Genomic DNA, 27,998 nt, shown 5'->3' with positions numbered 1-27,998 from the left:
TGGCTTTATTCAGCCTGGAAATAGGCGGATCCACGACTGGTGGTACCGTCCATTTCTTAATGATGGATTCCTCAAACGGATAGCGTCTAGCAATACGCTTGGAAATAGTAAAGGTACGTTTAGAATGTTCCCATTCTCCTTTAATCTGATTTCCAAAACATTTAGGTACAGGAAAAGCCTTCGCCGTCTTGATGGGCTTATTGGTCCCAAAAGGCCTCTCTGTTTCAGTTGCCTCTGCCGGTAAAGCCTCAAGTTTTAAGGTTTCTTGCACTGCCACAACTAGTGCGTCCACCAATGCTTCTTCCTGAATTATAGCAAGAGAAGAAGCGTCCTCCTCACTGTCTGAGGGGGCTTTACCTGGGATAGCAGCCCTTGCAGAGGAACCTGCAACTGTAGTGACCATCTCTGAATCAGAGTCAGAGGTGTCAGATAGTATAGGGGTAGGCGGGGGTCGCTTCCTTGACCCCCGTCCCTGACAGGCCACCTCCACCCGAGCCACCATAGACTCCAAAATTGCTGTAAATGACTCTATACTCTGTACACCGGCGGGTCCCGAGGCCCCCTCGAGGGAAACAGGTGGGGGAATATGTGTGGCAGGGTCCATAATAACTCCAGTTACTTCCTGGATGATATAATTCAAAGTAAAGAAAAAACTTTTTTTTTTTTTTTTTTTTTTTGACCCTCAGCGCCACAAAAAAAAACCCCTTAGTGTTACCTGCTAGGGATCCTTATCGATCGAGAGAGAGAGAGATAGACCCCCAGGCTCACCACTTGATGTTCAGAGTTGAACTGCAACAGCTTACAGCGCTGTCTTAGACAAACAGGAAGTCTTTTGGCTGGCTGCCCAGGAAGAAAGGAGGCGGCTCCGCCCCTCTGCACGCCTTTCGGCGCCTCCCCCAAGCTCCACGAGGTGTAGAATCACCTAAAACATGGCCGCCCCCATGCTGGAGACACGAGGCTACGCCAAAATGGCGGCTCGTGCGATCCAGCAAAAAAAATGGCGGCGGCCTGTGCTGACTAGCGGTGTGCTGCAGGCACACAACACTCTCTCTGCATGGGGATATGGCGTGGTTGGCGGTACCGGCCCTGGCGGACCGCATGGCCATTCGGGAGGCCTGCTATTAGCTGGAGATCTGACTTGGAAGGCAGTCTACATGTTCATGGCTTCTGACTGGTAGGTAGCTTATACTTAACCCATAAGATTCCCAGAATGCCACAGATTACATCTTTAAAAACATGTATACAATAGATTGTTAGCTCCCAAACCAAGCCTCCTGGCTTTTTGCACACATAAAATCACACTCAAAGTAGGAGGATTTGTGACATGTTATAGGATAGAAAGAACTCTTTCTTACCATACAGAGAGGGGCCCGCGTTCACCACAAAACCCGTCAGGGAAAAAGGGGGAACATACTACTCACCATACCGGAACCAGGCGGGCACCAACTCCTGACAGTACCCCTCTCCACCGGGGCGGGAGGGCTGTCGACCGATACGGACGCCGTGACTCATGGTCTTTGGCGTTTCAGCGAGACGTTTAACTCGCGGGTTCAGTCCTTTTAATGGGACTTTGTCGCGGCCGACCCAGCGCGGAGCTATGGCCTGCACGCGCTCGTAGGCTGAACTGGGGTGACCACCGGATCTCAACATCCAGCCCGTCGCCCAGTTCAGCTTTCTTGCTTGAAGATCTCACAGGAACACTGGAGAAAAAAAGCTGTCCAAAAATCCTTTTAGAAAAAAATTCTTGCCAGGACCTAAGATCCCAGCAAGGTATCTAGGTCCTTACTCCTAACTAGACAGAAAATAACTGATTTGCTGAGGCAGAGAGAGAGAGGATATACCCTCTGGGACTGCCCCTAGGGTGTGGCCAGAGCTTTTTAATTTCCTGTCTAGTCCTGCTCCTGCGGAGGTAACATAACCCGAAGGTGGTGTATCACCGAGGACTACGTCTGTCGATGAGCGCTAGAGAAATATGGTTTAAATCACATCAGGCTGTTAGAAAATTAATGCAATTCATATTTAAAAATTGGATTTTTGATTTACCGTAAAAAAATTTCTCTGAATACCATTAACAGACACAGCTCCTGATCTTCATAACGATTGGGTTATACTGCCCCTACAGCAGGGCTCAAAATTTTAAGTCCTGAGCAACTAGCCAGGCCTTAAGTGTTACTCGCCACCAGTTGCCCCACCCAACTCCTACCCTGCCCCGCCCCTAAACACGCCTTGATAAATTATCTCATAGAATGACACTGTTAAATGTTTTTGCATTATTGCAGAAGTTATAAAAGTAAATATTAATAACAACATTATCAGTGCCCATCAATGCAGCCTACCAGTGCCCATCAGTACAGCAGCATCAATGAAGCTTATCAATGCAGCCTACCAGTGCCCATCAGTACAGCAGCATCAATGAAGCTTATCAATGCAGCCTCACCCGTGCCCTTCAATGCAGCCTCACCCGTGCCCTTCAATGCAGCCTCACCCGTGCCCTTCAATGCAGCCTCACCCGTGCCCTTCAATGCAGCCTCACCCGTGCCCTTCAATGCAGCCTCACCCGTGCCCTTCAATGCAGCCTCACCCGTGCCCTTCAATGCAGCCTCACCCGTGCCCTTCAATGCAGCCTCACCCGTGCCCTTCAATGCAGCCTCACCCGTGCCCTTCAATGCAGCCTCACCCGTGCCCTTCAATGCAGCCTCACCCGTGCCCTTCAATGCAGCCTCACCCGTGCCCTTCAATGCAGCCTCACCCGTGCCCTTCAATGCAGCTTCACCCGTGCCCTTCAATGCAGCCTCACCCGTGCCCTTCAATGCAGCTTCACCCGTGCCCTTCAATGCAGCTTCACCCGTGCCCTTCAATGCAGCTTCACCCGTGCCCTTCAATGCAGCTTCACCCGTGCCCTTCAATGCAGCTTCACCCGTGCCCTTCAATGCAGCTTCACCCGTGCCCTTCAATGCAGCTTCACCCGTGCCCTTCAATGCAGCTTCACCCGTGCCCTTCAATGCAGCTTCACCCGTGCCCTTCAATGCAGCTTCACCCGTGCCCTTCAATGCAGCTTCACCCGTGCCCTTCAATGCAGCTTTAAATGGGCCCAGTAATGCAGCTTCACTTGTGCCAGTCAATGCACTTACTAGTGCAGGGGAAGAGAGAGGAGAGGAAGAGGAAATCTGGCCGGATAATCACAAAGCACGATCGTTCCGCTGTAACAGCTTTAATTGTAATTGCCGGGCGCTCGCAGACACACACAGTCCCGCCTCCTAGCCCAACTCCTTTGATAGACGTCACACGTCCCGGTTGGCCAGGTGTTCTGTCCATCAAAGAAGCCGGGCTAGGAGGCGGGACTGTCTGTGTCGGCGAGCGCCCGGCAATTACAATGAAAGCTGTTACAGCGGAACGATCGCGCTTTGTGATTATCCGGCCAGATTTCCTCTTCCTCTCCTCTCTCATCCCCTGCACTGGTAAGTGCATTGACGGGCATAATCCCCGCTCTATGGTAATCCTGTCCATCGGCTTTCCTCTTCCCCTGAGCGGCACCCGGCTGGAGCAGCCCCACGCTCGCCATAAATAATTTTCCACTCGCAAAATGCGAGTGGAAAATTTGAGGGCTGCCCTCCTACACTAGGCAAAAAAATAATCTGGCTACGCCTATGGGCAGTCCTAGGGAGTATATTCCATCTCACTGCTATAGGTACTCCGTTTTGTTGCAAGCAGTGTCAGAAGAATTACAACTCCACAGAGGTGGGTGCTGTGTGTCAATGAACAATCGGAGAAATGGATTTTACGGTAAAAAGTAAAAAAAAAAAAAAAAAAAATCACATTTTCTTTTTAGTTCATTGACAGACACAGCTTCTGATCTTAACCATGTATTGAACATGAGGGATGGAAACAGCAAAAAAAATCCCAAGGCCAAACAGTAGCCAACAAGGTAACAGGAGCTCAACCAAAACAACTGGAGCCCACCTGAAAAAAAAAAAACAATGAACCTTTAAAGAGGATCAAGTCCTCTAAACAGACTGCAAAACCTTGCAGCCAAAAGAAGCATCCGCAGATGCCAACACATCCACTTTATAGAACTTTGTAGAAGTGTGCACAGGCGACCAGGGGGCCCCCTTGCAAACCCGTGTCACTGATGCCTGGTAGAGTGCGCCTTGACAGGGAAAGGAGGAACCTGACCCCTGATGAAATAGGCCTGAATAACCATCTGTCTGATCCATTCGGAAATGGTCACAGAGGAAGCGGACAACCCTTTCCGAGGCCCATACGTGAGCACAAATAGTGAGTCTTACTTCCTAAAAGACTCGGTAGCTGCCAGGTACACCTTATTTGCCCGGACCACATTCAAGGCATGCAAGACAATCTCCTTCGGATGTTTCGGTCTGAGACATAGGGAAGACAACACAATGTCTTCATTCAAATGAAAATCAGAGAAAACCATTGGGAGGGACGACGGACAGGGACAAAGAATCACCAAGACAGGATAACACCGCCAGTTCCGACACCCTGCTCGCAGAGGTGATAGCCACCAAAAAAGCCACTTTCTGAGACCGTGTAAGCAAGGCAATCTCCCGAAAAATCAGTAAGGGAGGCTTCTGGCGGACCAAAAGCACCAAATTGAGGTCCAAAGGCAGCAAAAGAGACCACACCGGAGGAACTAAATGTCGAAAACCCTGAAGAAAGGCACGCACCAGGAAGTATGTGGCCAAAGGTTGTTGGAAGAAGCCAAATCCGACACCTGGCCCTTAATGGTACTCAAGGCATATTTCTGTTAACCCCCCGTTGACGGTCAAGATCAGAGCCAGCAAGGAGCCAGGATGAACCTCAAGAGACTCACATCACGCAATGCAAGTCTTCCACATACGATGATAGAGCGTCCTAAAAGTAGATATCCTATTTTTTAACAGCATTGAAATCACAGACTCAGATAAACCTCTATCCATCAGCACCTGCAGTTCAACAGCCAAGTAGTCAAGGCCAGCAACTATAAAGCAGGATGGAATATCGGTCATTGGGACAGATTATCCATGAGAGGAAGCTTTCAAGGAACGTTGGAGACCAGCCGCACCAGATCTGCGTACCAAGCCTGGAGAGGCTAGTGCGGAGCCACTAAGATGACCGGAATCCCTTCTGCCTTGATCCTGCGTATAAATCTTGGCAGAAGCTCGGGGGGGGGGGGGTAAATCAAAGGATACCACCAGCACGGTTGTGGCGTCCGCCAGAGGATTCCGTGCCACAAACCTCTGCACCTCTCTATTGAGCCGAGACACAATTGATAAAACACCACCAGATGAAAGACCACTCCCCTTGGTCCAACGCCTGCTGACTGAGGTAATTCACCTACCAGTTTTCCACCCCGGGAATGTGTACGGCGGAGAGGGCTGGAACAAACTGTTCTGCCAACCTTAGAACGCTGGCTACCTCCAGAGCTGTCAGGACACTTTGTGCCCCCTTGGTGATGGACATCAGCCGTGGCATTGCCTGACTGAATGCACACTGAACATCCCCGAAAACGATACGTCCAATGGACCAGGCACAGTCTGATCGCTCGCAGTTCCAAGACATTGATCGGTAGTCTGGACTCTTCCAGTGTCCAGATCCCCTGAGCAGAGAGACTGCGGAGTCTTGTCCCATTCGGCCAGAATCTCCTATTGCAGAGACCTCATATGGACCTATGCAAACAGAACCACCTCAAATGTAGACACCATCAGGCCCAGCACTCGCATGCAAAACCGGAGGTGACCAACTGCTGGACAGAAGGAGACGAACTGCAGCCTGCAATTTCTGGCGTTTGTCCAGAGGAAGGGGCACTCTGGCTAAGAGTGCAGAGTCAGACCCAGATAGTCCAGCTTTGTGGATGGAACCAGTGCAGACTTCTGAAAATTCACAATCCCACCGAACTCAGTTTCCGAGTTCCTTATGGCGATTTCCAGGTTTTCCACCAGAACAGTAGGGGGCTCCGCTCGCAGAAGGTCATCCAGGTAGCCCAGTACCGCGATCCCATGTCGGCGTAACAATGCATCGGGGCTAACACTTGAGAAGACTAGAGAAACAGAGTTGAGACCAAAGGGTAACACCACACAATGATAATGCTCCTCTCCACCGGCAAAGCAGAGGAAGCGCTGGTGACTGGCACATATTTAAATGTAAAAATAAGCATCCTTAAGGTTGATAGAGGCAAGAAAATCCCCGATGCAGGGATGCCACCACCGTGCAAATGGACTCCATCCTGAACTTCTGCACCCGCACAAAGCAGTTCAGCGCCTTGAGGTCCAGGATTAGACACACCTTGCCTTCCTTCCTGGGAACTGTAAACCGATTTGAGTAAAAATCCTGTAAACGTTCTGAAGTCGGAACCAGGGACAACCACCCTATGAAGGAACAGGTCTTGTACTGCCCCAAACAGACCCTGTAAATCGGTCTGGGGACAGGCGCAAGTTGGATGGAAAGAACCTTGCTTGGGACAAGAGTGAACTCGATCTTGTAGCCGGACCGAATTCCTTTGTAAACCCACTTGTCTTGTACCAGGGAAGTCCATGGGTCTGGAAACCAAGACTGCCCCACCCACAATACAGGGGAGGGCGCACCTTCATGCTGAAGGAGCCTTGTCCACGAGTTTTAGAGAAGCCCGGTCTTGGCTGGCCAGACCAGGTCCGTTTGGATCATCCAGTAGAGGCCCTGAAAGGGTCCTTGCCCTTAGTAGCCTGCGGAAAAAAAGTACTCTTTTCCCCTGTGAGACCTTCAATGTCATCCAGGGTAGCCCCAAATAGGCGATCCCCTTGAAAGGGGAGCTCAGACAAGGACTTTTTAGCAGTTTGGTCGCAGACCAGCATTTGAGCCAAGAGACATGCTGAAGGACCACTGCCGAAACAGAGAGCTGAGCCACTAGGGGAGCAGCATCTAAAGAGGCACAGATAAACTGCAGCCCCTGGACCAGCTGGTCCGCCAGCTCAGCAAAGGTAGAGGGGAGCGATTCTCCCTCCAGGTCACGGCGTAAAAGGCCTCAGTGCCGAACCAGCCAGAGTGTACATATTGTGGGCCACAGTCTCTGCTTGTCAGCCAGGTCCTAAAAAGGCTGGGAACTCTTCAACCGGAATCATGGTTGACTTGTTCACTCTGGAAACCGGAGGGTTCACCACAGGTGGAACAGTCCACTTCTTAATAAGGGACTCCTCATAGGGGTAACGCCTAGCAAATCGCTTATGGATCCCAAGGGGAACTCTTTGGTCGTCCCCACTCTTTTGCGACAATTCTGTCCAAATAGGCGTGGAAAGGAAACACCTTTGCCGCTCTGGATGGCTTGGGAGTGCCAAAGGGAACCTGTGCCTCCATCGCAGCTGCTTCCTCTATATTCAAGGTCTCATGCACAGATACAATCAGTGCTTCCACCACCGCCTTTTCGTGCGCGGTTGCAGATGTGGAGGAATCCTCTTTACTAGGATTGCGGGCGCGTGGTCGCAGACCCAGCAGGGTGACCCACGTTTGCGGCGACTGAATCAGATTCAGGATCTGAGGAGATCGATGAGGCTAGCCTGTCGACCGAAAGCCACCTCCCCCCAGGACCCAAAGGACTCCAGGACTGCCATCAGTGCATCAATAGATGGGTTAGGACCGGAGAGCCTGCAGCCTCAGAGAGGGGGTCAGGTGGGGAGATGTGCACCAAAGTTTCCGTGAGTCACTAGGGGTACCCCACAAAAAGTGTACAACACTTCAAAAGGGACAACCCCCACCGCACTGGCAGCACCACCCAGATAAGGAGGGGCTCCCACCGACAAAATCGCTGCACAGGGCTCCACTGTAATGGCCGCTATTTTCAATGGCAAACCACCACAAAATGGCTGTCGGACTACACAAACATGGCCACCATGCATAGAAACACACAGGCTATGGCAAAATGGCAAATGGCGGCTTCCAGGAGGGATCCCTAGGTTTCATGGATAGGCAGGACGGGAAGCCCTAGCAGGAGCCCCTACCAGGTAAAATACTACCACCCCCCCCCCCCCCGCGCACGCACAGCCGATGGTCCGGTTGCTGGCGGCGTCCCCTGTCCCCTATCGCCAGCATAGCACCCTGCTCCCACCCCAGGAGGTGGACCAGACCACCCACACAGCTTCAGCATTAGTGGAGGGGAGAAGGGGTAGGATGGGGGACAGATGAAAGGGGGGGTGCCTGACAGGAAGGAGGGGAACCCGGAGATCTGACTGACCCAAGAAGGGGCCCACGTCCACCCAAAAACCCTCTAGGGGGAGAAGAGAGATCGCTACTCACCATACCAGGAACCAGGCTGTCACCGCTCCAGATAGACCCTCGCTATCGAAATGAGGGGGGGGGGGGGTCTATCGGCCAGGAGGAATGCTGCGACTTGGTCCGAGATCCAGTCGTATGAGACCTCACAGGCCAGCCCCCAGTCCAGGGGGGGCATGTTGCGGTCGACCTTGAGCTGTGGTTTGTGCACGCTTCACTGGCCAGACTGGAATGGCCACTGGATCTAGATTATCCAGCCCATCGCCCAGTCCGGCAGTTTGGATTGGAAAAAAAATTTCTAAAAAAGGAAAAAACATTTGCCAGGAGCAGAGATCCCAGCAAGGAACTAGCCCCTTACGCCAGACTAGGTGGAAAAAAATGAAGTACTATAGCAGAGAGATGGAGTATACCCCCTGGGACTGCCCATAGGTGTAGCCAGATTCTTTTTCTGCCTAGTGTCCTACTCCTGTAGAAGGCAGTATAACCCAACGGTTATGAAGATTAGGAGCTGTGGCCATCAATGAACGAAAGAGAAAGTGGATATAGCCATGAGGACAAAAAGGAAGCTACAATAAAACTGCACACATTTATAAGAACCGTGCTGTGAACAGCCCCCAATTCCACTCTCAATAATTATAACTTAGCAAGCTGGCAATAGAAATACACCCCAGTGCTTGCAAATCTGTACAAAAACATATCAGCACTAGCTTATGACTACAAACAAATAATTGATGAAGTGTTCCAATAAATGAATCAACATATACATGTGAAATTGTGAAAATCAAGTCCAGAAAGTATGTGTTATACAGTACTCTTATTAACCACTTCCCGCAAATCGACATACTTGTACGTCGGCTTGAGGAAGTGGTTGTACCGAGGTGATGCCTGCAGCTAGAAGCATTACCGCGCTTTTTTTTTTTTTTTTTTTAAAGAGGTCGGCTTTCTAGTGATAACCGATTCAGCTCAGCAGCCTCTCAGCCGTTATAATAAGGAGTGGAAGTACGTACGTGCGTTTAGTTTTCTCTTTCGTTCACTGACACCAGAAACTTCTTGACCATTGGGAGGTCCCAAAGCAATGTCAAATATGAGGGGTGGGGAAAAACAGCAGAAAAAAAAATTCCCAAAGGCTGAACCTAGCCAACCAGGTAACATGGAGCTCAACGAGGAACACCTGGAGCACACCTGAAAACACTACACCCTCAAAGAGGACCAAGTCCTCTCTAACAGCAGTTTGCAAAACTTTGTGGCCAAAAGCAGCATCCGCCAACATGCCAAAACATCTACTTTGTAAAATTTTGTGAAAGTGTGCACAGACGACCAGGTGGCCGCCTTGCAAAATTGCATCACTGATGCCTGAAGGCCCAGGAGGCACTAAGCACCCGCGTAGAATGCACCAGGTACACCCTGGCCGCCCAAACCACATCCAGAGAATGCAAGGCAATCTCCTTAGGATGCTTAGGCTTAGGACACAGGGAAGGCAACACAATGTCTTCATTTAAATGGAAACCAGAGACAACCTTATGAAGGAACGACTGACAAGATTGAAGCACCCCTTTATCTCTATGAACCACCATATAGGTGAATGAGACAAGACAAAGTTGCCAGCTCGGACACCCTGCATGCGGAAGTAAATCACCACCAAGGCGGCTACCTTCTGGGACAATGTAAGCAAAAGAATCTCGCAAATATTTTCAAAAGGTGGTTTCTGAAGAACCGACAGTAGCAAGTTGAGGTGCCATGGAGGCAACGGAAACGGACAGGAGGAGCCAAGCGGCGAACCCCCTGAACAGAGGTGCGAACCAAGGAATGCCTAGCCAAAGGACGTTGAAAGAAAAAAAAAAAAAAAATCGCCAAGGCCTAAACCTGGCTCTTGATGGTACCAAAGGCCAGGAGCTGTTCCACACCTCTTTGGAGGAATGCCGAAATTCGGGCCACCAAAAAGAAATGGGGGAGAAACCCCCAGAGACTCAAACCACGCAATGTTCGACTTCAACACGATGGTAAATTTTCCTAGGAGGTAAATTTCCTAGCTTTTAACAGCGCGGGAATAACCGAGTCAGACAACCTCCTATCCTTCCGCACCTGGCTTTCAACAGCCAAGCCGATAAAGACAGCGACTGTAAAGCAAGATGAAAGATCGGCACTTGGGCAAACAGGTGTTCCCTAAGAGGTAGTCGTCAAGGGACATTGGCGACCAGCTGTACCAGGGTCGGCTTACCAAGACCAGTGAAGCCAGTCTGGGGCAACAAGGATGACTGGAATTCCTTCTGCCTCGATCCTTCGCAGAAGTTTGAGAGGGGGAAAGGCGTATGTCAGATGGTACTGCCCCCAAGGAGCCGCCAGTGCGTCCATGGCGTCAGCTACAGGATCCCGACACACTGCCACGAATCTCTGCACCTTCCTGTTGAGACGAGAGGCCAACAGATCCACCTCAGGAGTTCCCCAACAGAGACACAACTGATGAAACCCCTCTGGATGAAGTGACCATCCTCCTTGATTCAAGGCCTGTCGACTGAGGTAACCCGCCTGCCAATTTTCCACCTCTGGAATATGCACAGCCATGAGAGCTGGAACGAAACGTTCCCCCACCTTAGAATGCCGGCTACTTCCCAAGCCGCTAGGACACTTTGTGCCCCCATTATGATTGACATATGCCCTGGCCGTGGCATTGCCCGAATGAATCCGTACCGGACACTCCTGAAGACGAACCATCCAATGTGCCAAAGTCTGACTGCCCGAAGTTCCAGTACATTGATCAGTAGCCTGGACTCCTCCAGAGTCCAAACCCCCTGAGCACAGTCAATGTCAAAAACCCCTCCCCACCCGTACAGGCTGGCATCTGTGGTGATCACTGTCCAGTACAGGGGGGAAGGAAGGTTTTTCCCTGTCTAAATCAGGGACACACTTGCACCCCGGCTCAACAGGATCAGATTGTCTAGAGACAGTTGATTCTTGTCCCACTTGGCAAAACTCTCCCTTTGCAGAGGTCTCGTATGGAACTGTGCAAACGGAAATGCCTCGAAGGTAGACCCCCCCATCAGGCCCAGCACCCCTAGAAGGCAAGACCAGAGAGACGACCGACTGCTAGACAACAGAAGTGGAATGGCATCCTGCAGCTTCTGAACTTGTCCGGTGGGAGAAACACCCTGGCTGAGGCCGAGTCCAGAGTCAGACCAAGAAAGTCCAACTTGGTGGATGGAAACAGAGCAGACTTCTGAAAATTCAGAGTCCACCCTAACTCCTGCAGAGTCCGCACAGTGAATTCCGGGTTGTCCTGTAGAGCAGTCGGAGACTTTGCTCGTAGAAGATCGTCCAGGTACCCCAGCACCACAATCCCCTGCTGTCGCAACAATGCTAACACCAGGTGCCAACACTTTTGTGAACACCCGAGAAACTGAGGTGAGACCAAAGGGTAAACAGCAGGAATTTGTAATGCTCCTCGCCCACGGCAAAGCGAAGAAAATGCTGATGCCCGACATATATTGGGATATGAAGGTAAGCGTCCTTGATATCAAGAGGACAGAAGATGCCCTTGATAAAAGGGATGCCACTACCCTGAGAATGGATTACATCTGGAATTTTTGTACCCGCACAAAACGGTTCAAGTCCTTGAGGTCCAGGATTTGACAAACTTTGCCTTCCTTCCTGGGAACAGTAAATCGGTTTGAATAAAAACCCCTAAAGCGTTCAGATTCTGGAACCGGTACAATGACCCCTTGTAAGAGCAGATCTTGCACCGCCCCGAGGGGACCTTGCAGGCGATCTGGGGACAAACGCAAGTTGGAAGGAAAGAACCTTACCGGACGCCAAGAACGAAACGCGATCTTGTAACCAGACCGAATTAGCTCGAGGACCCAACCGTCTTGAATCAAGGAGATATCCCCCCACCCCAGATAAGGGTGAGGGCGCCCCTTCATGCAGAAGAGGGCTTGTCTGCGGTTCTGGAGGGATCCGCTCTGGACTTACCAGGCCACGGCCTCTGAACCTCCTGAGGGGGTTTGAAATGGTTTTGTTGATCCCTTGTCCTGAGATCCGGAGGAACAAAAGGGCCGCTTGTGGGCCGAGAAGAAGGGGCCACGGCGACAAGACTCCTTGCTCTTGGTAGCCTGCGGGAGGAGTACTCTTACCCCCTGTAAGACCCGTAATGATCTCATCCATGAAAAGTTCCAGACAGGCAATCTCCTAAAAAAGGGAGATCAGACCAGACAGGACCTTCTTTGGAAGCCTGGTCCGCATATCAGTATTTTAGCCATATCATTCGCTGAAGAATCCCCGCTGTTACAGAAACCCTGCATGCTAAGGGAGCTGCATCCGGAGACGCATCATAGATGAACTGCCACTCTTGGACCAACTGGTCCGCCAGCTCTGCGAAGTTAGGGTAAATCTGTTCCCCTTCCAAATCCTGGTGCAAAAGCTCATTCCGTCTGGGAAACTGAATTTATGGTAAACATCGGTCTAAGGGTGGAACCGGCCAAGGTAAAAAGGTGTCGGACCAAAATTTCAGCTCTCTTGTCAAAAGGGTCTTTAAAGACGGAAAGTCTCTCACCAGGAGAAGGGTGGCTTTATTTAACCTGGAAACCTGAGAATCTACCACTGGCGGTACTTAGGTTTTTTTTTTTTTTTTTTTTTTTACAGGGACTCTTCAAAAGGATACCTTCTACCGAAATGCTTAGGCGCGCAGAGCGTTTATGGAAACCCCACTGACTTGCGACAATTTTGTTAAAATAGGTGGGAAAGGGGAAAACCTTTGCCACCTTTGAGGATCTGCAGATACCGAAATGTACCTGCGGCTCCGACACAGCAGCAGCTGCATCCTTCAGTTTTAAAGTTTCCCGCACTGAGGCATTCAGTGCATTTACTAGTGCCTTTTTATGTGCGGTCATAGTGGAAGAGGAATCATCCTCACTATCAGAGTACTCCGGGTGCGTGTACGCAGACCTAGTAGGGAGACTCGCGTCTGCGGCGGCCAGAACAACCTAAGAATCTGAGGAAACCGAGGATGCAGATGAAGGCAGGGGACGCTTTTTGCCCATCCTGTTATTCAGGACCATATCTACCTTGGACACTAGTGACTCTAGGATCGCCGTCATAGCAGACAAAGCGGACTGGGACCAAGAGGGCCCCGCAGTGTCTGAGAGGGGGTCAGGTGGTGAGACATGCTCCAGGGACCTCCATTGGTTAACCCGGGTACTAGTAGCAAAAACCCCAGCGTGCTCCTACACCAGAGAAAACGCATACACAAGTTGCGCACGCAATTCACATGTGAGGTATCGCAACGATCGTGAGAGCGAGAACATGAAGAGAAAGTGGCCCCACACCAAAACGATAACTTGGTAGTAACAAAGATTTGTACAAATCTGGATTCAAGGTACGCGAGAACGAGAGCAAAGATTCTAGGAAAAAAACACCTCCAACGCTAAATTGGTAACCGTTCAAAATATTTAAGGTTTTAAGGTGTCGCCTATGGAGATTTTTAAGTACCCTAGTTTGTCACCATTCCACGAGTGTGCGCAATTTTAAACTGTAACATGTTAGTTATCCATTTACTTGGCGTGACATCATTCAAAAAACGTACAAAAAAATTTGGCTAACTTTACTTTAGAAATACAGCGTGACATAAAATAGTGCAACGACGGCCATTTTATTCTCCAGGGTCTTTGCTAAAAAAATGTATATATATATATATATATATATATATATATATGTTTGGGGGTTCTAAGAGTAATTTTCTAGCAAAAAATACTGATTTTAACAAGTGTCAGAAATGGCCTTAAAGTACTTGTAAAGTCAGAAGGTTGCTTATCTTCATGCATTCTTTGCATTAAGTTAAGATAAAAAAAAACTTTCTGGGTGTAGCAAAATCCCCAGCATCCCCCCCAAATACTTACCTGAGGTCCACCAATGCCTACGAGTCCAGCCGTGGCCTGGGACTCTATCTCCTGATTGGCTGGGACACAGCTGCGGCTCCATTTGGTCCAGCAGCTGTCGAATTCAGTTATCCAATAAGGAGAGAGAGGGGGTGGGGGGGGTCGAAACCACTCAGTGTCTGAATAGACACGAGCGGCAGCTCAGCTTGGGTGCCCCCATAGCAAGCTGCTTGCTGTGGGGGGCACTCGACAGGAGGAAGGGGCTAGGAGCAGCAATGAAGGACCCGAGAAGGAGGATCCAGAGTAATATTGATGCAATAAAAGCGCTTTGGTTTTAATGATACGTACGCAAAAGGGAGCATTTCATTTTGTTAAGCTAAGCCAAGTTCTGTTCTGAACTGGGACCCTGTTTTGTTCCTGTTGTAAAGTGGAGGAAAACTGGAGGATTTTATTATTTTTTTTTTTTTTGATATCCAAAAGAGCTTGTATGCGACTTATTCTAAGAATAGGAGTCCATTCTCATTCTCTCTGGTGGACCTTTCCTTTACTCATTATATGCAGGTAACCTGATCTAGGTGTAGATGATTTTAGTGACTCACATGGTTGAAAAGCGGGTCATTTACATCTGGTGAGCCACAGTAATATAAAATCTGTGGTTATACATTTTATAATCTGTGAGTGATATTTACATTTGATATTGAACTACAACACTACAAGAGGTTTTTTTATGTTAATATTGATCATAAATGCCTCTGGAGGGAGACCAGTGGTGGAGCAAGGAGGTCCAAATATCTCCCATGTGACTTTGACGCAGCGATAGGAATCAAATTCATCAAAATCAATTTCAATACAAATATAAAATGTTTATTGTACAATGGGATTAAAAAAAACTACCGTTAGTAGGCCGGTAGCGGTGTTTCTACAAACCTTCCAGGATGGCCAACGTATGAGAGATAGGCTCCTCCCTACCAGAAACACAATCCATGTACAATTTGTATAAAGGCCCCACCCTTCCCCTTGTCCTCAGTTGTAAAAGAGTTTCTTCCACAACCAATTCCAAGGGAAGTGTTCTTACAATTCTATAGGTACCTACCACCTATGTTATACATTCTTACCACACCCATAAAACAGGGCGGGAAGTAGGCCGGCCGGCCGTTCTGGAAGGTTCGTAGAAACACCGTTACCAGTCTACCAACGGTAGGTTTTCTCACCTCACCTTCCAGGACGGCCAACGTATGAAAGGATAATCGATTATCCATAGGCCTACCTTAGGGCGGGACCACTGCCTGTAAGACCTTTCGTCCAAAGGCTAGGTCTTGTTGAGACAGCACTTCAACACGGTAATGTTTCAGGAACGTGTCACGACTGGACCAGGTGGCTGCACTGCGGATCTGTTCCCAGGATGCTCCAGTTTTTTCGGCCCAGGATGTTGCCAGGGCTCTTGTTGAGTGTGCTTTTAGTTTTGCTGGTGCAGGAACACCTGAGACCTCATAAGACATGGTAATTGCTTGTCTAATCCACCTAGAGACTGAAGGTTGAGGCCTGCAGTCCCTTTCTGGGCCCAGAATAGGAGGACCAGAAGATGATTTGACCTAAAGTCTTTGGTCCTGTCTAGATAGGTGAGAAGACACCTTCTCACAACAAGACCGTGAAATTTTTTCCTTTTCATTTTTGGGGTTGTCACAAAAGGATGGTAAATTTATTTCCTGTCCTCTGTAAAAAGAATGATGCAACCTTGGGCAAATACAAAGGATCTGGTCTAAGGACAATCCTGTCTGGAAACATTAACATAAAGGGTTCTTTTATAGATAGACTTTGTAGATCTCCTACTCTTCTGGCTCTCGTGATGGCTAGCAGGAAGGCCAATTTAAGTGATAAAAACTTAAGGGAAACCTCTTTTATAGGCTTGAAAGGGTTACTAGATAACACCTCTAGAACCCTTTTCAGGTCCCAAGGAGGGAACCTGTTTCTCACAACAGGGGTAGCCCTTTCCCTAGCCAACAAAAATCTTTTGACCAACGGCTCTTTTGCAAGACTTGCATCCAAAAATACCGAAAGAGACGCCATTTGTACCCTAAGGGTGTTAGTTGTCACATCCTTATCTACTCCATCTTGTAAAAATTCCAAGACCATAGGAACAGAGGTGAAGGCGACATTTCTCTGCCTACGCCAGGTACAAAAATTTTTCCAAACTGGTTTTCTGCTCAGTAAGAGTGTGTCTACCACTCTGAGAAACCCTTCATTTTTAGGATCTGGCGCTCACTAACAAAATTCCGGTTTGGGATACACAACCGAACCCTGTGAAAGCAGGTCTGGGAGATTTGGGAGTTCCCAGGGGGGGAGCTACTGACATGGCTTTCAGAATTGCAAACCATGCTCTCTTTGGCCACCAAGGGGCAATTTGAATAAGGTGCAGGTCCGGAGACAGACTTGGCTTCTGTAGAATTCTGTGGATTAGGGCCAGGGGAGGAAAGGCATAAGCCAGCTTGAACTGCCATGCTTGGGCTAAGGCGTCCAGGCCCAACATCTTTCTCCTGTGTAAGGGAAAATAATCTTTTTACTTCCCTGCAGGGCAGCAAATGATTTATCTCCGGGCACCCGAACCTTTGGACCAACAATTGGAAAATTTTGGGATTTAGTTCCCACTCTCCTTCACTTATGGGGTGACAACCGAGGAAGTCCGCTTGTCAGTAGTTTCTCCCTATTATGTGAATGGCCAGCAGGGAGATTACCTTCCCTTCGGCCCACCCTAAAATTTCCTTGGTCAATGCTAAGAGGGAATTTGACCTGGTACCCCCTTGGCAATGTATATAGACCAGCTTTCGATTGCCTTCAGTGCTTCTCCCACTGCTTTCAACTCCCTGAAGTTGGATGAGGCCTGGGCTACTTGTTTGTCCCAGATCCCTTCAGCTTCCCTTCAGCTTGGGCCCCTTCTAGGTGAGCCCCCCAACCCTAGGCGCTCACGTCTGTGGTAGTTTTTACAGGGTCCATTGACCCCATGGTCTGCCTCTCCCCAAATTGTTTGGGTTTAACCACCACTCCAGTGACTCCTGCACTTGAGGAGTGAGGTTGACAGTCTTGTCTAATGACTCCATCTTCCTGTCCCAGGACGACAGGTGGAAGAACTGAAGGTCTCTTGAGTGGAGCTGAGCCCAGACAACCGCTGGAATGCTGGCTGACATCAGTCCTAGGACCCTTAGGATTTCTCTCCTGGATCAAGAGATGCGCTTTTGAGAGTTCCTACTGCAGAGACTATTTTTTCCACTTTTTCCAGGGGAAAAAAGAGCCTTTGTACCGTTGAGTCTATACAGTACCCCAGATAGGTTTGCACCTGGGTTGGTTCCAGAGAAGATTTTTCTAGGCTGATTAGCCAGCTTAGTTTTTGTAGGAATTTTATCACCTGCCGAGTGTCTGAGTTCACCTGGTCTGCTGATGTGCCAAAAATCAGCAGATTGTCCAGATAGGGGTTTAAGGCTATACCCTGGCGATGGACCACTGCATCTGCTAGAGTTTTTGCAAAAATTCTTGGGCTGGTTGCTAACCCAAAGGGAAGTGCCCTGAACTGCCAGTGTGCTGTTCCCTCTTTGGTAACTACCGCAAATCTCAGAAAGGCGTGTTGTTCCTGATGAATAGGAACATGCAGGTATGCATCTCTGAGATGAAGGGTAGTCATGAATACATCTTTCAGTAGGTTTTAGCGTTCTGAATAAATGGTTTCCATTGAAAACTTTTTGTAAAGTAGAAACTTGTTCAAGTTTTTTACGTTGATTATGAAGCAATGTTTTCCCGAGGGTTTGGGAACCACAAACATGGGAGAAAAAGCCTTGGAAGAGCTGAACTTCTGGTACAGGGACTATCACTAACTGCTCTTCCAGTTTCTCAATCCCCTGTAACAGGGCTTCCCTTTTTTGAACCTCCATAGGAGGATGGGTAAGAGTTATCGTTGGGGGGATTTGATGTAAACTGCAGGCGATAACCCTTTATGAGGGAGTGGATATAAGGGGTCACTGCAATTTCTTCCCATTAGGGCAAAAATTGACTTAGTCTGCCCCCCTCTTTGATCCTGGCGTCACTTATCTCTTGCGCAGGCCGAGGGAAAAAGCAAATTATTTCTTTGTCTACCTCTTCCAAAGCCCCATCTTCTAGCAGGTTCTTTCCTGTTTTTTTGCTGCCTTTGCCCTAGGGGGCCACGAAAAAATTGTTCTGCCTCCATCACTTCTGGGTTCGGCAGGAAACTTTTTCCCCCTCTCTGAGGATCTGGTCAGAACATTGTCTAGGTCTGACCCGAAGAGTAATGACCCCTCAAACCACAGAGCTTGGTTTTTAATGTGAAGTAGCCTTCCCATTTTTTTAAGTCAGATGGCCCTTCTGGCTGAATTCAGAAGAGCCCACGCCTTAGCTGAGGCTATTACTGATTCCACAGACCTGACGGAGTCCTGTAGGTCTTGGGTTTTAACTTGTGACAGGTGCTTAGTCAGTCTTTTCACCCAACAGTTAGCATTTCTTGCCACACAAGATGCTGCTAGGGCAAGGGCCATTGCTGAAGCCTTTTTCAGTAAGGACTCTGCCTTTCGGTTCATTACATCCTTGATATTGCCTGAATCCACAAAGGAGAGGTCAGACCTCTGTTACTTGTGACAGTGGGGCATCCAGTTTTGGGTTTTTTAGAAACCTTTCCTCCTCTTTAAAAGGGGAACCTTCTTTTCCACGACTTTGGTTTAACTGATTTGCTTTCTGGAAACTGCCACTCTTGAAGGATTAATCCCTTCAAGAATTGATGCACTGGTAAAACCCTTGAAGGGCTCTTTCCTAGCCCCTTATACATTCTGTCCTGTGCTGAAGATTCCTTCAGGGGTTAAGGAATCTCTTCTGAGGCATAAATTGCCTGAAGGAGTCCCTGCATATCTTCCAACCCGAATAGATTCCTATTTACTCCTGAGTCTTCTGCTTCACTTTCTGAGTCCCTTTCTCCCTCACCTTCTGAACTGGTTTTGGAGTCTGAGCGGTCTTGCCTCAATTGTCAACCTTTCTTCCCCTCTGGCTGTGCTGGGGGGGGGGGAGGTTCTGGGATACTGGTAGAAACCCAGAAGGACCTGCCCTGGAAGTTGAGCTTTCCTGGGAAGAGACACCTTCCTTAAGGATGGGTTCACTGGGCTCTGTGACTTGGGGGGAAGCCACCAAGGAACGAAATGACTATTGTAGCCATAGCCAGCATTTCCTCCTGGACGGATTTAAAAAAAAAAAAAAATCTCTCATTAATCCAGATGCCTCTTTACCGTCTAATTTATTGATGCATTTGTAGCAGAAAGGTTTAGTGTGGGTGGGAGCTAGATAATCTATCCTCGCAATTACCACACTTTTTTGAGGTACCAGCACCTGTTGATAAGGGGGGTACTGTACTAGAGGTCTCTTGTAGACCGATCTGGGATTCTGGAAGAGAAGATACAAACAAATAGGACAAGGTATCACTCTTCCATAAAGACAGAACCATAGAAAGGATGGAAATATGGGTCCGACTAGGGTCAGGGGAAAGGACCATCCAGGGATATCGTTAATGGCAGCAATTAACAAATGCAATCAGACAGTCAGCACTTACCCGGCTCCAACCTGGGTTTGGCTGCAGTCACCTGAACCGGCCTTCCCTCCTCCTTCTCCCTGAGGTGGGTTGAAATAGGCTTCATTTCCACTGCAGCTGTCCGGGCTCCTGGGGCCTGGGAGTCTGCTCTCCGGCTAGCAAGCGGGTCCGGCGTCTCCTCTACTTTACTTTTCTTCTTCCGGGCGGCGCCCCGCCTCTGACGCTGCGCCGGAAAATCCGGTCTCACAGTGAGGCTTGAGGTGCACGTCCGGCGGGCTTTTCGAATTCCTTGCCGCTGGAGGAGACTTGCTGGATAGCCGAAGACAGGCCTAGAGGGACACCTGGTGACCGACGGCCTGTGCAAATGGGGGCGACCTGTGAGAAGCCTAAGGAGGCGGCAGGTAGAAAGCAGCTCTCACCGGCATTCCTGAACCTGGCTCACAGGGGGACCATCACAGACTTCCAAGTCTTCAGGTCTGAGAAAAAAAAAAAAAAAAAAAGGTTCGCTGTAGGAAGAAAAACAATCTAAACTGAGGGACAAGGGGAGGGTGGGGCCATTTAACAAATTGTATATGGATTGTGTTTCCGGTAGGGAGGAGCCTATCATCTCTCATACGTTGACTGTCCTGGAAGGTGAGGTGAGAAAATCTGGTCTATATAATCCATATCCTGATCTCACGCTTGCCTCACAGGGAGCAGAGATGATAAATACTTATTGTAATAATTGCATATCCACCAACACATTTTTACTAGGTATAGTCTTCTTCAGGGAAAAAATTAGGTGGGAGCAATCCTAGATAGGTAGAGAAAGCATAACAGCGAGTATAAAAATTCCACTGAATTACAGACAATAACAGTTAACCATGCACTATTAATATGAACAGATGAGACTCCCATAAATAAACCAGATACAAAAAGACCAACAGAAGCAGCTGCAGCACATCCTATTACATTCTGTAAATTCCTCATTATGTATAAAAAAACAAAATGTTTATTATGTCTCAGGGTATTTACTATATTTCTTTAAATACTTTTGATACATTTCTGTAACTATTTTGCTTAGACTAAGCCAGTATATTGCCAATGTTGCAAGCCGCCTCCTGGATGCTCTTTAGCCTGGATGGGGGGACACATCACTCGTCTAGCGCAGACATGGGGGGTTGTTTGTTCTTAGAAGGCCGCACCCCCCTTTTGCCTTTTCACACGCTTGCCTCCCATGGGGGACGTTGCCTGTGGATTCGGGCATCACATCCACGATACTGGTATTCCCATTACATTCCCGCTGCCTTCCGGGTGGTCAATTCATCAAGCCTGGCCGGACTGCGCAGACGCGTGACATCACTAGCAACTACCGCATGCCACCAGGAAGAGACGGCACCCCGCTAGGGACGCGGGGGGATTAATCCGATTGGTGTCAGCTGTGGACAATCATGTGAATCCCCCACCCTAATTGCCAGAATCAAGCATTTCAACTCTTTCCATTTTAGCTGTCAGGGTCACATGCGTGATGCTCGTTGTATGTACTATAGGTCTTGTGACTTCCTCAAAGCCTTTTGAACATTTCAGTGGTGGATGACAGGTGGATATACAATACTTTTCCACCTCTGTTTCTCTACAGGTCCCCATGGGAATACTTTGCTTATAGAAACAACCAAATCCATTCTTACACGTTCATCTACTTTAAATCAGGTATGTGTCAAACACTCATCATACCTTGCTGCATTGAGCAATACCCCATCATACCTTTCTATACATTTGTTTTTAGTTACTTCTATTACATACTTTTGCTCTATTTCAGCATATATATCTTTCTATATGCCTACTTACCATCGATTGGATATGTTCTATTTTAGAATTTCATTGATTTACTATAACAAGCATACTTAAATGTAGGATATACTAATGACATACAACCTGTGCCTTACATGGCGGGATTCGCTCTGGTTGCCTCCCATCTGATCATCACTGATCCTATGTGGGTCCTCGAGCCTGCCTCCATGCCAAGACCCTAATAGGACATGCTACAGCTGCTTCTGATGGTCTTTAGATCTGGTATATTTATAGGAGTCTCATCTGTTGATATTAATATTGCATGGATTCTGTTTTCTGTAATTCAGTGGACTTTTTATACTCGCTGTTATGCTTTCTCTACCCATCTAGGATTGCTCCCACCTCATTGTCCCCTGAAGTAGACTATATCTAGTCGAAATACGTTGGAAGATTTTTGTGGCTATGCAATACAATTACTTTACAAGTATTTAGCTCTGCTCCCTGCGAGGCAAGCATGAGATGATATTTACTAGATAAGAATACTGATCGTATAGAACAGATTTTTTAACCCATTGTACAATAAACATTTCTATAAAAAAAAAAAATTACTTTGATTCCTATTGATGCAACAAAGTCCCATGGGGGATACCTTTCGTTTTCAATTTACTAGGGATGGAGCAGCTATCCAACCCATGATACATGCACTGCCTCTGCCTCGACTTTCAAGGCTAAAGTCACCTTTTCATGCAAAATGTCACTTTTCATAATAAATAGAAGCCTTTTCTAATGTCCTTTGTGCCCAAGCCATCCCAATGTGCTTCTCTCTTACCTAGTCCATGGAAGCTTTAGATTTCTCAGTTCCAGATTGTAAAAAATGCATTATGAGACCGCTCTGTATTATCATGTGACTTCCAGGAACTTCATATCTCATCATGCACTGCCGTACTGCATCACAGAACAGGGCGTTTTACAACTCTGGACAACACTTCCCTCATTCCTGTACCACCTCTCATTTCCACCCACTTTCCTATTACTCCCTTTAAAGTGGCCATACAGTATACATTCTGTACAATCTCCTTTCGATCTATTATAAAGTGCAAGGGCCTACCTTGATACAAATCGAATGGATAGTTCAGGTGGGTTCTTCCATTGCGTAGTTTTGGTAAATCTAATGGAAATTGTACAATCAAGATTACATAGTGTATGGCTAGCTTTATACATGTACATGGGAGGGAGACATTCAGCTGTCAATTCTCTTGTATTCCAGGTCCAGCTCAGGGAAGGGGAGTGTAGAATGCACCAATTTTACTTTCATGCCCCATTCACAGTGTAGTGGGAGCACTTGTTTTTTGGGGTTTTTCCTGCAACACACATAGGGCAGCCCATTCATTTCAATGGCCAGCTCTTAGCACGACGACGACAAACGTAGCATAGTAGCTTAAGGGGCATTTAGGCAGGGTGTGCGTTTAATGGGGTCAGCTGCTGAACTACTTTCTTAGTTTACTAACAGCTTTCCGTCCTAAACACCAGGAGAGTTAGCGGAAGGTAATGGATGAGTTTTCTATAGGAGACGAGAGGCTGCCTGTCCTAGAAGATTACGGGTTTTCTTTTCTGTAGCATGTACCTCTTTTCTGAAGTACATTAATGGTATATTGGTAAGCTGGAATTTAGAGGAAAAAAAAAATTAAAATTTGAACTTTGACCTTGAGGAAGCAGTATATGACCTACTTTGTTAGAGGTCAATACTTTCTGGGGATCTTTTTTTTAAGATAAGCACTGGGCACATGGTGAATGATCTTGGTGGTTAATAAGAGGACTATACAACACCGAGTTGATTTTCACAATTTTATTATATTCACATGAATTTTTCGCTTGATTTATTGGAACACTTCATTTATTATTATGGCTTGTAGTCATAAGCTAGGACTGATATATATTTGTAAGTAAATAAAGGAGAATAAACAATGCAGTTGCAAAAAATAAATTAAAAAATTAGGGTTTGAAATGTCCAAACAGAAATAAGGAACACAAAACATTTCAACTGGCCAATATAAAATCTAGCAAAAAGTTATAAGTTTATCAATAGCATTTGGTTTGCTTTCAACTGTTTTGAAGGATCAAACAGAAGGTGAAAGTGATAGAATGGGTGGGAAAATTCTGACTGTCAAGCCAACATTTTCTCTTGTTTTAGATACAGTGATTTGTCATTTCTGTTCCAGCATTTAATTCCAAACATCAGAATCGACGGCATCAAATGGTCAGCTGCATGAAAAAGTAGTGCATGTATTTGTAGCCAATCCCTCTCACAAATGACAACAGTGTTCCAATCTAGAAAGCTTTGACTACCCCCTTCCCAAATGTTTGGGCACTCACATTGCTGTTGGTATATTAGTCTCAGCATATAAATTAGGACCTTGCCTATGTTATGTCAACATGCCTATGGCCTGGAAAGGCTATATGGCTATCGCACACTTACTTGTATTCCATAGTGGATGAATCTCTTTTCCGAGAGTCCGTTATCTCCAATCCATTCTTGGTCCAGTAAGTTACATTAACGGACCCAAGGCTTCCGTTTTGGGTGAGGTTACACTGTAACAAAATGGAGCCAGTCTTTATGAAAACATCTTCACTGGCATTGATCAATGGCCCTGAAAGAATAATATGTCAGTAGTGATAATTAATATTAGTCACAAGACAAAGGCTAATATTTTGTTTTGGACAGTATATACCCTCCCTTTACATTGGGAATATGGCCAATTTCGCAAGAGCACATTTATTATAACACACAGGGACATTGACAAACAAATAATGAAGGCACAGGTGTCAAAAGACAACATAGAACTATATACAATGAAGTCCCCAAGACTCAAAGCTCATACACTCATTTTACTATTTTAATACTGAATTTCAATCCTGTAGATTTGAAGGCGTTCCCATGAAACAAGGTTTAAATATCACAAGCCTGAATATGGCAAAGCAACTACATATTACAATTGCTGAAGACAGGAGCGCCTTCTCTATTTTCATAATTTAGCATAATCCCATAAACCAAAAATCTGCTAGTAGTATGCAGTAAAAAGACCCAGGAAACCTAACAGGTAGTTACTGGCAATGGGGGAGGGGGGGTAATTACTGAAGACGATGTAGGAAATTATTTTCAAATTAATCTAGCTTTTGTAGATTTTGTAGTATTGTTAATAGCAACTGAATATTCCACCTGGATGCTCACAATGTAACCACTTACCGACCGCCCAGTGACTATTCACGTCGCTCGTTAAATACTAAATACCGGGGTTATGGCATGGTGCCCTCCTCCCGCCGCATCCCGGCCAGTTTCCCCGCTTACGGAGGACCCGCCGGCAGCGGAGAAAACGATCCGGTCCCAGATCCTCCGAGACAGAAAGTCGAGTGATGGCAAGATGGCCCCCACTCGACTCCATGGTCTTGGAGGACCGGAGCGACGCCAAACGTCGTTGCCTAGCAACCGGTTTAAAGAGCCGATTTTTTTTTTTTTTTTTTTAACAATTTTTTTTTTCTTTTTTATTGTACTTATGAGGTTTGAGGTCTTTTCCGCCCAAGATCTCACAATACAGAGGTCCTTTCATGCCTATTTCTATTACAAGGGATGTTTACATTCTGTTCTTTAATTGGTTGAACTATATAGACTAGTGGCATTTTTCAAACTAATTAGGTATTTATGGGGGCTAGGCTTTTTTTACAGGGAGTAGATAAGTACTTACTAAGAAGCTGCTCGGCTGTTATTACAAGCAGCGGGATGGGACGGACGCTTGCGCCCCCCCTTCTGTTACACCGCCCGGTTTCTCCTGTCCCCCGGGGGGGGCCCAAACGACCAGCTGGCACCTCCGCTGGCTGGCTGAAGACCCGAACAAAGACGAATAGACGTCTATCGGGTCTCCGATGTAACCCGGAAGCAATTTCATGACAACACTTCCGGTTACTGAACTATTAGAGGTGCCAGATTAAAAAAATAAATAAATAAAAATGACAGTATTCAAAACAGCCAAACTTGGCGTTTTGAATGCTTTTAAGTGCAGAGGAGGGGTTTGGGGTCTTATACACCCCAGACCTCTCCATAAACCGTACCTGTCACTGCCCATTACTGTCTAAAGGGATGTTTACATTCCTTGTGACAGCAATAAAAGTGATAAATAAAAAATGTAAAAAAATAAATAAATAAATAAAAAGGACAGTGTAAAAATAAAAGCTTTAAAAATGTACAGAATATCGGCACCCAATATTGGCTATCGGCCCTGAAGAAAAGGAAAATCGGTATCGGCCCTGAAAAAACTATATCGGTTGATCCCTAACTCTTACCCCTTTACATCCATGATTAGGGTGTCCAATGCAGTTAAAAAAAAAAAAAAAAAAAAAAGACACTGACCCTCGGAGGGTGTGCGTTTTACATGCATGTTTCACAAACCAACATTTCAACCAAGTTTTCCTGCATGTACATGGAAGTTACTCCGTAACAAATTTTATCCGATTCCTTAGTGTTTGACAGACTAACATCATAGACCTGGCAGGTTACAATACATGGTTTGACAGAGAAAACAAGGTTTTCAAAAGAATATTTTACTTCTAGAATCCCTAAAAAAATAGTATTCTTGTAAGAGAATATGGCAGTGCTTAACCACTTTAAGACCGGAAGATTTTACTGCTCATTGACCAGTCCCTATTTTGCAATTCGGCACTGCGCTACTTTAACGGACAATTGCGCGGTCGTGCGACACGAAATGGACGTCTTTTTTCCCACAAATAGAGCTTTCTTTTGGTATTTGATCACCTGTGCAATTTTTATTTTTTGCGCTATAAACAAAAAAGAGCGACAATTATGAAAAAAAAACAATATTTTTTCACATTCTGCTACATAACATTCCCCAAAAAAAAAATGTAAAAATCAATTTAACATTGTAGGCCAATTTGTTTTCTGCTACATTTTTTTACCAAAAATAAGTATTTTGATTGGTTTGCGCAAACGTTATTGCGTTTACCAGCTACGGGAAAGATTTGTAATTTTTTTTTTCTGCGATTTTTTGCGTGACTTCGACATTGCGGCGGAAAGGTCGGACCTCTGACATTTTTGACACTTTTGGGGATACCAGTGACATTACTACAGTAATCCGTGTTAAAAATATGCACTGTTACTGTAATAATGACACTGGCAGGGAAGGGGTTAATGCATCGGTGATCAAGGGGTTAAATGTAAGCCTTGGGGAGTGATTCTAACTGTGGGGTGGTTATGCTTTTGAAATGATCATAGAGACATGCGATCCTATATAGCAGGATCGCATGGTCTCTGATCATCCGAGGGAGGAGGTCGGACGGCTGTTTACATCAGCCGTCCATCCTTCTCTGTCAGCGGGGGGGAGTGCCGGTGTCAGGCGGCAATCTGAGCCACCCGACACCCGCACTGGCTTCCCCATTGACGATCGGGGGCAGGAGCGTGCCGCCGGGGGCGCGCACACGCCCCCTAGTGGACTACCAGGCAGATGACATTTATTAAAATGGTTTTGCCTGGGAGAGCCACATTGCCAACGTAAATAGGCAGTGCAGTGATGGCAAGTGGTTAAGACGTAACACTTCTGGATTAACAGGGAGACTCGGCCACCTTTTTCAGGGCTCCAAAACACAACAATGGAATGGAAAATTTTTGGGAAATGTGAATAATTTATCAGGAGATTCCCAGTCTCTGTACATGTCGTCTTTGCGTGGGGTGAGCACCGGGAAAAGTTTTTGAAGTCTTAGGGCCTCTAAGGCTCCATGTACACAGGACGTTGTTAAAAGTCCCTTTGAATGCTGGAATTTTTAGGACGTTTGACACTCCGATCTGTCGCGTTTGTACCCGCGTTTACGTTTAGAAGCGTTCCTAGAGGTCAAAAAAATGATTCCCCTTTAAAATGGAAAAACGCGAACGCTAAACGCGGGTCATCGCGTTCGGACACGTTTGTGCGTTTGAAACGCCGGGAAACACACGTTCAAACGGAAATAATTGCGTTCTAAAAACAGTCCCTGAATGCAACTGCCTGCAAATGACTGTAAACGACCTGGTGTACATGGACAGATAAGAAAATGTAGATGGGTTCAGGGGCTTCTGAAAAAAACGCCCAACTGCTCCTAAACAGCCATTTCCAGCGTCCCGTGTACATGGAGCCTAACAGATCCCAGACTAGTAACTAGTAGAAGTTACAAACTGCATAACTGAATTGAAATCATGCAGGGAGAAGGCTGAGGGGAAGGTCACACCCAACAGCGCTAAGAAAGACTTAGGCTGGGTTTACACTGCCGCATGGAGCGGCTCATAGCAGGGGTCCGGTGCGTCCCTGTTCACTGTTTCAGGTCCGATTTCAGTCCGAATCTCTGACTGAATTCGGACCTGAAACGGACCAGAAGACACACAGGGCTCCTGTGCTATTCGCACCAGAGCCACTCCAGAGAAATGTCAACAGGGCTCCATAGAGAGCCGGTCACAATTTCCTGACAAGCGAATTGGATGTTGGCCTCAAGCAGGGGAAATGTGCCAGGCTGTC

General features: G+C 47.1%; 1 protein-coding gene across 1 annotated transcript in view; it reads right to left on the bottom strand.

Annotated features, from left to right (window-relative positions):
• NPTN (neuroplastin) overlaps positions 1 to 27,998 on the bottom strand; it is a 200,430-nt gene that overhangs the window by 102,122 nt on the left and 70,310 nt on the right. The window contains exon 3 of the mRNA XM_082254942.1: positions 23,927 to 24,098. Coding sequence (XP_082111068.1) covers positions 23,927 to 24,098 — 172 coding nt within the window. The remainder of the gene's footprint in view (positions 1 to 23,926; positions 24,099 to 27,998) is intronic.

This window comes from Pelophylax lessonae (assembly GCF_965119305.1).
Source record: "Pelophylax lessonae genome assembly, chromosome: 4".
In the NCBI taxonomy this organism is placed as follows: domain Eukaryota; kingdom Metazoa; phylum Chordata; class Amphibia; order Anura; family Ranidae; genus Pelophylax; species Pelophylax lessonae.
Note: the sequence above shows the minus strand (reverse complement) of the source record. Positions and strands in the feature narration are given on the sequence as shown.